Below are 11,348 nucleotides of genomic sequence, written 5' to 3' on the forward strand. Positions count from 1 at the left end.
GCATAAAGGACATATTGGGAATTTAGCCAGGACACAAGGGTTAACACCCCTACTCTTACAATAAGTGCCATGGGATCTTTAATGACCTCAGAGAGTCAGAAAACCTGTTTAACATCCCATCTGAAAGACAGCACCCTACACAGGGCAGTGTCCCCAATCACTGCCCTGGGGCATTGGGATATTTTTTAGACGAGCAAAGAGTGCTTCCTACTGGCCCTCCAACACCACTCCCAGCAGCATCTGGTCTCCCATCCAGGGACTGACCAGGACCAACCCTGCTTAGCTTTAGAAGCAAGCTAGCAGTGGGATGCAGGGTGGTATGCTGCTGGGATGCAAACCTAACTTGTATATGTGAATGGTCCCATAGCACTCAATCGGCCCATGGTGGGAATCCTGTGGGCTTCTTTGCCTATGGCATCCCACTCCATCTGACCAATAATTATATAAGGCTATGATCTGGACATAGTATCTGCTATAGACATCTGCATAGGTTGTCACGGTTTGGAGATGTGGCACTGGAGAGTATGACATGCACTGTTATGCAAAGCCACTCACTATACATACAATAGATGGTGTTTCAGCATAACATTTGAAAGATATTAATTTCCTTTGGTAGCACAAACTTGTGAATTTTCTAAAGTCGTATAGCTGTAATTCCTTTTGGCCAATCAGTTCGAAACTCCTATTAGCTCCTGCACTTGACCTCACAAACCCTGCCATTCCATCCTAGTTGTCACCATAAGTTCGCCCTCGAACCAAGTCACATTACAACATTCTTTTGTTTTACCATTTTATTGGAAAAAGAGAAAACTTCTAACTATCTCATACCATTCCATTGTTCCAAAAAAGCATCTTTTTTTTGTGGTGTGTGACAGTGTTGAGACAGGGCTAGGCTGATTCATCAAAAGTCTTCCACAGATATCACCTTTCTTTCTTTCACTCAGAGGTTAGTTAGCTAAAGAGTACAGAGCAGTGCTTTCAGTGCGGATCAGTAAAAAGCCAAACAGAGGCGCGTCCCCTGGGTCATAGATTCATGTGCTTTGGGGGAGTGAACAATAGGCTAGCACCATGTAGTAAGATTGTGAAAAGGCTTGTGAATTAAAACACTTTTTTTTTTACATTAAAGATATTGGAACCCACACGAATTTCACAAACTAAAAATGTGATATTTGGTGACGGGTACACGGTAATCATAGCAAAACCTGTAAAGAAAACAGAAACAGTTTACTTGCTCAGCACATTTGAATGAGATTATCACACAATTAGTTATTTTTAATAAAGAGTATGAATACCCCGACAATAGTAATTTGATGTTGACTTAATCTCAAGTAAACTGGTAGAAACAAATAGTCTGGAATTCAAAGTAAAGTGAAACAATAGTGAAACAGAGCGTGCATTCAGTTGGGATCCAAGACTGACAGACAGACAGGAGAGGAAACCCTGAGAGTAACACTGATTTGATATTTAAGGCGATAGTCTGGGAGATCATACTTAATGTAAGTATCCATCCTGTGCCCTTAATTAAAATACACAAACATGCCACGTGGTGATGGTGATTACTAACTAGCCTGGAATCCAAACTGAATATCGCTTTCTATTCAGTTTGGATTGCAGGCTTGATGAGGATACCATGTTTAGGTGAAGTTAATGTTTTTTTGGAGTACACAATGCTTTGTTTCTTACAACACAGGACAAAATACACAAAAATATATTTCTGAATCATGCATTGTGAAAAACAGGCATAAATGTTGGCACATAGATGATGAAATGGGAATGTACTCTTGAGTTATAAAATGTACAATTCATTTTCTCCCTCTCCTCTCTTTTGCATAGGAAAATACAAACACATACACATACACAAATGCCTGTGCATACAAAAACACTTCACCTAAGACTCAACGTTGTTATAATTCATCTCTCATCTTCTCGCCCTTAGGTCGGACCAGTCTGCCGAGGAAGAGGATGGAGTTGGTCTTGGTGTCCTTCACAAGGAAAATGAAGGGGTGGTCAGCGTAGAACAACTTGGGGTTTTTCAGTTTATCGGTGCCAAAGATGCTGGTATTGATGGGGTTCCCATCAGTGTCCCACTCCATGGCAGAGGCATGGAAGACGTTGGACAGGTACAGGTCCTTCTTCCCAGAGATGTTGGACAGGTCCGCCTTGGTCTTATCCACAGCCTCTGTCAGACCCAGCTCCCCAAGGTGTTTCTGTGTGTGTGTGTGTGTGTGTGTGTGTGTGTGTGTGTGTGTGTGTGTGTGTGTGTGTGTGTGTGTGTGTGTGTGTGTGTGTGTGTGTGTGTGTGTGTGTGTGTGTGTGTGTGTGTGTGTGTGAGAGAGAGAGAGAGAGAGAGAGAGTTGTAAAAGGAGTTCAGCCACCTAAGAGCATTGGGGATGTGTACTGTATAGTTAGTGTATACTAACATGTTATTCAAACTTGCATCTCATAAACATTTAATAAATGTGGTTTTCACCAGTGACTTGTGCCATGTCTAGGTTTTTCCAGTACCTGGATGTTGTGGCTGACTTCCATGCTGACTTTGGGCAGAGACACAGCCACAGCTGTCTCCTTCAGCTTGCCCATCCAGTCATCCAGCTGCTTGCAGGTCAGCAGCTTCTCCAGCCTCTCCAGGGACTCCACGTGGTAGGGCATGAAGAACACCAGGCTGGATTTTTTATGGGCCAGGGGTATGCTCAGGATTAAAAGCTTATTTACTGTATCCTCGTGGAAACCATAGAGACCTGCAGATACAACCAGTATGAGTACAGACTCAGAGACATTTCTAGAGCTTTTCTGTATATCTTCCTTCACACTGAAATTAAAACACCCCAGTTCAGTTTAAATATACTGTTTAATATTATGTTGAGGGACATGTTGTAATTGATTAACCTGTGCGGTGCATCATGGGTACACCAACAGTGTGAGAGCGGGACACCAGGAAGCCACGGTTGTCCACCATCTTTTGGTGGAACTGTTCATCCCAATGGGCTGTTCAGATTGAAAGTAAAATACAATTTACTGTAAATTAGTAACTATGTGAATGGATGAAAAAACAAGGAAAAAGAGAGAAGAGTATCTCCCAAGTGCTGGTGCTTTGTAAGATCAAACTCACGTTTGAAGAACATGGCATTGATGATCATGGCCCCATCGGTCCTCTCCACGTCCTTGGTGACCTCGGGCAGCTTGCCGTCGGTGGACTTGGCCGCCCAATCGTTGATGGACTTCACAGCGCTCTTCTTGTCCTTAAAGTTGATCTTAGTGTGGTCATAGTTGTAGTGCTTCTTGCTGCTCTTGACAAAGGCATCTGCGAAGTTGACCGAGCTGGGGCTGTAGATGCGGTTGCTGATCTTCCAGGTGACGTTGCGGGTCTTGGAGTTGCTGACCTCCTCTAGGAGCTCGGCCAGGCCGGCGTGAAGCTGCTCGTCCTTCACCTTGTCGGCACTCAGCACGGTCTTTACCTGGGAGGCGGTGGAGGCCTTGCCCCCGAGGGCCACCAGGCCCAGGGAAGAGGCCACAACCACGGGGGAGATGAGGATGTTCTCCAGGTCCTTCTCCTTCACCATGTTCTGGTAGAGGCTAAAGGCCAGGCTGGCGCTGTTGTTGGCCAGCAGGGTGGCGTGGTTACTTAGGACCTTGTCTGCCAAGGCGGCAGTAGCAGCGGAGGCTGCGGTGGCCAGTAGGGCCATGGCTACCAGGTTAGTCACCCACATAGTGTCAGAACGATCATTAAAGACCTGAGAGGGGACATGATAGAGCATCAGAGCAATTACAGAGCAACAGAGTCTCAAATCTTTAGTGTCAGAGGAAAATTAAATGAAATTTGCCCTGGATTTTGAGAACAGAAAACCTTTGTAGGACTTCTCTCCTTACTCTCGCCAGTCATAGCACGAGTTAAGGAGATAACCCACTTCTCCAACCCATTGCTGAGATTCAAGTGGAATACCACTCGTCCTTTATTCATCCTGGATGATGCAGAATAGACATGCTGTGTGGTATACTAAGCTTTCAGTATGCGGTCTGTAATGTAATTCATTGGTGGAGAATCTGAGAGCAGGTTTGCCCATGCCAAGTTCAAGGCAAGACTCAAGAGCCACGTTTATACTGCAGCTGTAGAACACCTACGATATTTCAATCAAGCTCTCGCTTCATCTGGTGGACCAATCACTTTTTTTTTCTCTTGCTACTCGAAGGAGTGTTGCCCTACAGGAAGACTACACAGACAAGTGCTCAACAGGGTCAGATTTAGCTGCAGAATCTAAACAAAAGGATTGTATGCATCCTCTGTGGCCTGGAATGAGTGACCTTTTAAGCAGGTGCGAGGTTTAAAATGTTTCACTGTCTTAACAGAAAGTTTGATCTTTCAGCTTACTCAGGCTGTCATGTCTGTGCTATAGGGATGATGTTTTCATCTGAAGTACAGATGATTTCAATACATTCTCAGTTTGCATTATATCTATCGTTTAAAAAAACGGACCAATCAGCACTGCCACGGTGTGAGAGAGTCTATAGGAGGAGGGATATTCAAGTTTACATCGTCATCATCATTAATATCTGTCTGAACATACAGTATGTTTATAAATTACACAGCTCATTTACCTCTGCGTAATCGATCGGATGCTTTCTCGAGTCTCGACACTCTCTACCACCATGTAAAGAGAGATGCCCCATGGCAGAGCAAACTGTGCGTTAGATCAGAGCACAGATAGTCTGTTGCTGGGTGGGGCCGTTACTAATAAGATAGGCCTACTCTACAGACAAGGCACAGTTCAAAGCAGCATTGCCACTCAAATGATAATCACTTTTAATTGATCATCACAACATTTTCACTGTTATGTGATCCATTAACTAAGTGTGAACACTGAAGATGGAGGAAGAAGTATGTTTTAGCCTGGCAACTTTTCGCATGCATCTTTTCCATTCAACTGGCCTACAAAATGCTCAACGACATGAAGCTGTATTCTAATGCAGCACTACATTCTCTAAAGGCATTTTATAACCCTAAGCCCAAAATGGAGGGACTTTTCACATTCCTGGTCAGACATTTTCCTTCAGTTAACACAGTTCAGTGAATATCCCTCCCCCACTCTCACTCCCATCTCATCCCCCTTTAACTTACCAGGCTCTTTCAGCAGTTTTACTCTAGTATCTCTCTCAGCTTCCACACGGACAGATCTTCAGCTGGTCTATAAACCGTGGGAAATGAATTTCTGGAAGTTGGGAAAATAAGTATTTCAATGAGTTGCAGTGATTTTCCATGCACAGTGAGCTGAGCTGGGCCCTCCCACTGTATCCCATTACTGTGGAGCAGCTATGCAGAGGGGCTTTCCCCCTCCAGGTCCTAAAGCCTGAGATACACTGAGTGCTCATTCACACTGTCGACAGACATCTGGCAGAGTTTCTGTAAAGTTCATAGTTCTGTATTCTGAAATGATGCTTATTTAATATACTGTACACAGTTTTAGACCATGCAACATGATTTACCATAGCCCTACTGCAAGGCTGAAGGCTGAAGAATAATCCTTTTTAGGGTGTAGAAAGTACTTCGATATTATAATTGTTATGATTTAGTCAAGTTTACTTTCTAGTTGCGAAGGTTTTACTGTCCACCTCTTCCTCCCAGTGCCACGTTTGCGGCTGTGTCTGTCTGATTTGCGAGGCTTGTAGCGTGGGATGCAGGAGGGGGATGTGTCCATTCAATGCCGGGCCATGCCAACTTGTTAAAATGCCCTGGTGTCTAACGGCACATAGTTTGATTCTCTTTTCCCCAAAATGGGCACCATTTTTTCCTCTGTGGACATGCAGTATATCCAATTATTCCTTGTCTAAAAAGCACCCATTTAGGTACTCTCAAACATAGTAGTGTTTCTACTGAGCAGCAATAAAGTTTAGGAAATCACTCAACATGCCACAGTAGCCCAGTGTTTGGTGCCAAGGAATTTGTGACATCATATTAGAAATTAGGTCACATTACATTCGCTACGCCTCAGCACTGCTAGAGTGAAAAGGCTATGTATAAGAAGCATGTTCTGTTGATGTTTAGATTACTGAACTACTTACATAGAGCCAACATTGGTCTGAGGACGAAAAAAGTAACCCCACACCATATCTTCAACCTCAACATGAAAAGCATAGCTTTCAGCTACATGTTTAGTGCTTTTGTACTAAACTCAGCAAACAAAAAAAACGTCCCTTTTTCAGGACCCTGTCTTTCAAAGGTAATTCGTAAAAATCCAAATATCTTCACAGATCTTCATTGTAAAGGGTTTAAACACGGTTTCCCATGCTTGTTCAGTGAACCATAAACAATTAATGAACATGTACCTGTGGAACGGTCGTTAAAACACTAACAGCTTACAGACGGTAAGCAATTAAGGTCACAGTTATGAATATTTAGGACACTAAAGAGGCCTTTCTACTGACTCTGAAAAACACCAAAAGAAAGATGCCCAGGGTCCCTGCTTATCTACGTGAACGTGCCTTAGCCATGCTGCAAGGAGGCATGAGGACTGCAGATGTGACCAGGGCAATAAATTGCAATATCCGTACTGTGAGACATCTAAGACAGCGCTACAGGGAGACAGGACGGACAGCTGATCATCCTCGCAGTGGCAGACCACGTGTAACCACACCTGCATAGGATCGGTACATGCAAACCTCACACCTGTTGGGCAGGTACAGGATGGCAACAACAACTGCTCGAGTTACACCAGGAACGCACAATCCCTCCATCAGTGCTCAGACTGTCCGCAATAGGCTGAGAGAGGCTGGACTGAGGGCTTGTAGGCCTGTTGTAAGGCAGGTCCTCACCAGACATCACCGGAAACAACGTCGCCTATGGACACAAACCCACCATCGCTGGATCAGACAGGACTGGCAAAAAGTGCTCGTCATTGACGAGTCGCGGTTTTGTCTCATCTGGGGTAATGGTCGGATTCGCATTTATCGTTGAAAGAAAGAGCGTTACACCGAGGCCTGTACTCTGGAGCGGGATCCATTTGGAGGTGGAGGGTTCGTCATGGTCTGAGGCGGTGTGTCACAGCATCATCGGACTGAGCTTGTTGTTATTGCAGACAATCTCAACGCTGTGCGTTACAGGGAAGACATCCTCCTCCCTCATGTGGTACCCTTCCTGCAGGCTCATCCTGACATGACCCTCCAGCATGACAATGCCACCAGCCATACTGCTCGTTCTGTGCGTGATTTCCTGCAAGACAGGAATGTCAGTGTTCTGCCATGGCCAGCGAAGAGCCCGGATCTCAATCCCATTGAGCACGCCTGGGACCTGTCGAATCGGAGGGTGAGGGCTTAGGCCATTCCCCCCAGAAATGTCTGGGAACTTGCAGGTGCCTTGGTGGAAGAGTGGGGTAACATCTCACAGCAAGAACTGGCAAATCTGGTGCAGTCCATGAGGAGAAGTTGCACTGCAGTACTTAATGCAGCTGGTGTCCACACCAGATACTGACTGTTACTTTTGATTTGGACCCCCGCTTTATTCAGGGACACATTATTCCATTTCTGTTAGTCACATGTCTGTGGAACTTGTTCAGTTTATGTCTCAGTTGTTGAACTTGATGGAAGAGACCCTCTTTACATACTGTAATGGTTGATAACATCTTGTGGCTTTTGCTCACATTTCTACACATTCTTACAGACCAGTCCGTTATCGTTTTCATTGTGGTAAGGCTGTGTACAGTATATAAAGGGCTATATAGTGCAGTCTCCAACTAAGATCTTATAGGCAATGGCAAACACGATGTTCTCTATCATTATTGGATGACTGGATTGAATTAACCTTCACATAGAACTTCATAGCTCACTTTGGTTACTGCCTGCAAATTATTGCATGTCAAGATGCATGTAAAAATAGCAACAATAGCAGCATGGGAATCCCATCAACATACAGTAGGGAAAAGGGGCAGGGGAACAGGATGTGCATCCGTCTCCATGTTGTCCAGCTTCCTGTGATGGCCTGCCTTGTTTCCACATCCAGAAATAACACGTAGCATAGGAGTGGAGACACAGATCATGGAGGGGGGAAAATAAGTATTCAAGCGAAAAACAGGTTTCAGCACCTTAGCTGCACTTACTAAATTAAATGAACTCATTAATAAGGGAGGTTTTTTTCATGTTTTGTGTATCATATAAAGTAATTTTTTGTTTGAGAGAACCATCAGTTATTTTATCCGTAAAAGAACCATCAGTTTTGCCCTAATGCTACCGCGCTGATTAAAATAATCAAAGCATGATGATGAGTTGGTTATTTGAATCAGAGAATTGACAAAACATTTTTTACTCATGCTCTAAACCAGGTATCCAAAACTCTGTCCTGGGGCCCCACCTGGGTGCACATTTTGCCTTTTGCCCAAGAGACCAAGTTTTGGATACTCTGGTTTAGAGGATGAGTAAAACATTTTTTTGTAAATCCTCTATTTTGAGAATGGCAACTTCCATATGTTAATATAGCTCACAGTTCTCATGTATTGAAGCAGAGGAGCATTCCCAAGAGACACCTTATTCTTCAGCTGTAAACTATTTTTCAGCAAACCTTAACTTTTGTCTCAAATCTGAGCTCTCTGCTGTGAGGAAGCAGGTCACAGTGTGGGGGTATTCTTCTGTTAGTAATGGAATGTTGCCTGAGCTTCTTATGATATAAGACCTCAGTAAGGTTGCCCTGCATGCTGATGCAACCTTCAGCTGTTTTAATATCACCGACTATGGCCAAACCTACTCAAAGATGTGATTTACTGTACAAACTCTGGTACAGTAGTTTAATGCCTGTCTGGAAGGCGTGAAAGGGTTTAGAGATATTTTGATATAGTTCATTCCGATCCCATATATGCAGTGTTCTTCAATCATGTCCCTGAAGACCCACTGAGCAGGCTTTTGTTCCATCCCAGTACTAACATATCTGATTCTAATCAAGGGGTTAGTTGATATTATTAGAGGAATCAGGTGTGTTATTGCTGGGCTACAGCAAAATCCTGCACACACAGTAGGTATTTTGAATGATGATTGAAGACCACTACACTGACGAATGGAGTTTGTGTAGACAATTAGTATCAGGCATAAATTATAGGTGTAATTTTCATCATTACGCTTACTCACGTAGCCAGTCCTTTCAGACTGGTGTGTCTATTAGGGACTAGTTTACATTTGGAACTGGACAAATGTAAAGAGAGGCCCTCAAGTTAGCTGTGTGAGATACAGAAGGCAATAGCTTCCTCTGGTGGATGAAAATCATCAAATGAATACAGGAGATGATGATGATTCACCACCAGGGGCTGCCAAGTGCTGGGGAATTATTCATGCAGCCACAAGCTCTGTATCTCTCTTGACTAGGATTGAGATATATGGGGGTTTTCTCCAGTGACAGTCACACAATTTCAACCATAGTTTATAAATCTGTAATAAACAGTTAGAAAACAATCAATACATTTACAATTAACAGTATAAACTCCTTCTAAACCCCCTTATAAATCAGTGCAGTTAATCTACAGAATAGTGCTCTCAGAAACAGAGAGACACAGAGAGTGTGTAGACCCACCTAACCTTCTTTGCTGACCAACTTCTGTTACAAGATTAAGTAAATTTACTCCACTTGTCAGTTACACAATTTTAGAGGTACCTGACACAAACATCTCCCAAACCAGGGGTTTAATCTGTGGTCATTAGGCCTGGAATAGATCTGCTGGATGTCACTCCCTCTCTGTGCCTGGTGTTGGCTCACTGCCTCAGAGCTGTAACAGGGGTTGGTGCTAGATGGCACCTGCGAAGGGCAGCCATCCTGATTCTTGGAGGTACCATAGACATCATCAAGGAGAACAGTTGAAATGTTAAGTGATGGAAATGATGAAATAGTGCAGGACATGTCAATTAGGGCTCCCGAGTATCGCAGCACTAAGGCACTGCATCTTAGTGCAAGAGGTGTCACTACAGTGCCTAGTTCAAATCCAAACTGTATCACGCGTCCGGCCATGATTGCGAGTCCCATAGGGTGGCACACAATTGGACCAGCGTTGTCCGAGTTTGGCCGGGGTAGGCCATCATTGTAAATAAAATAAAAATCTTAAATAACTTGCCTAGTTAAATAAAAAAATAATTCAAGCATCAATACCAAATTCACCCTGTAAAAATGACCAGCCGTCATGATTTAGGACAAATATCCAGGGAACCTATGGAAAATAATTGATCAATCAGTTATTGAGTCCTTATTGGAAAATGTCCTATACATTGTGCACTTTTATTTACCTATCCAATGTGTGGGCCTTATTCTGATTAATCTGATCATATGTCAGATGCTCATTGTCAGTCACTAGCTGCAACCTGGATCAGGGGTAGACATAACATAGTGAATGTAAAGCCATTACATCCAATTAGTATGATAAGTTACATTTTAATTTGATATGTATTCATTTCTGGATGTCCATATTGTGTATGATATGGTATGCATTCCAATTTGTATGGTATGTTGCGAATTGCAATTCTTAAAAATATGTTACAAATTACAATCAAACAATATGTTATGATTTAGCTAAATGTATCATATTTTATGAATTCCAATTTGTTGAGGCTAACGTTAGCCAGGTGGCTAGGTGGCTAGCTAGGCTAAGGATTTTGGGTTAAGGTTAGGCGTGGATTTCACATGACTGGGCAGGGGCGCAGACAGGGGTGGGCCTGGGAGGGCATAGGCCCACCACTTGGAAGCTTGACCCAGCCAATAAGAATATGTTTTTCCCCACAAAAGGGCTTTATTACAGACAGAAATACTCCTCAGTTTCATCAGCTGTCTGGGTGGCTGGTCGCATGTTCCCGCAGGTAAAGAAGCCGGATGTGGAGGTCCTAGACTGGCGTGGTTACATGTGGTCTGCAGTTGTGAGGCTGATTGGACATACTGCCAAATTCTCTAAAATGACATTAGAGGCAGTTTATGGTAGAGAAATGAATATTCAATGGTTGACATTTCTGCAGTCATCATGCCAATTGCACGCTCCCTCAAAACTTGAGACATCTGTGGCATTATGTGTGACAAAACTGCACATTTTAGAGTGGCCTTTTATTGTCCCCAGCACAAGGTGCACCTGTGTAATGATCATGCTGTTTAATCAGCTTCTTGATATGCCACACCTGTCAGGTTGATGGATTATCTTGGCAAAGAAGAAATGCCCACTAACAGGGATGTACACACATTTTTGCACAACCTTTGAGATAAATAAGCATTTTGTGTATGGAAATGTCTGGGATATTTTCTTTAAGCCCATGAAACATGGGACCACACTTTAAATGTTGCATTTATATTTTTGTCCAGTATAATTTGACAGTCCCTGATTTATGTTTACTATGTTACGTCTAGC

The 11,348-nt window shown here is 43.4% G+C and overlaps 1 protein-coding gene across 1 annotated transcript; it reads right to left on the reverse strand.

Annotated features, from left to right (window-relative positions):
• Window positions 1-776: 776 nt before the first annotated feature.
• serpinh1a (serpin peptidase inhibitor, clade H (heat shock protein 47), member 1a) lies at window positions 777-5,354 on the reverse strand. Its single transcript, XM_020464078.2, has 5 exons — window positions 5,114-5,354; window positions 3,110-3,731; window positions 2,887-2,985; window positions 2,506-2,738; window positions 777-2,207 (listed from the first exon to the last, which is right to left on the reverse strand). The coding sequence occupies exons 2-5, from the start codon at window positions 3,705-3,707 to the stop codon at window positions 1,905-1,907; spliced, it is 1,233 nt and encodes a 410-aa protein (XP_020319667.1). The 5' UTR covers window positions 3,708-3,731; window positions 5,114-5,354; the 3' UTR covers window positions 777-1,904.
• Window positions 5,355-11,348: the final 5,994 nt, after the last annotated feature.

The sequence above is a fragment of the Oncorhynchus kisutch genome, linkage group LG28 (genome assembly GCF_002021735.2).
Source record: "Oncorhynchus kisutch isolate 150728-3 linkage group LG28, Okis_V2, whole genome shotgun sequence".
Lineage (NCBI taxonomy): Eukaryota > Metazoa > Chordata > Actinopteri > Salmoniformes > Salmonidae > Oncorhynchus > Oncorhynchus kisutch.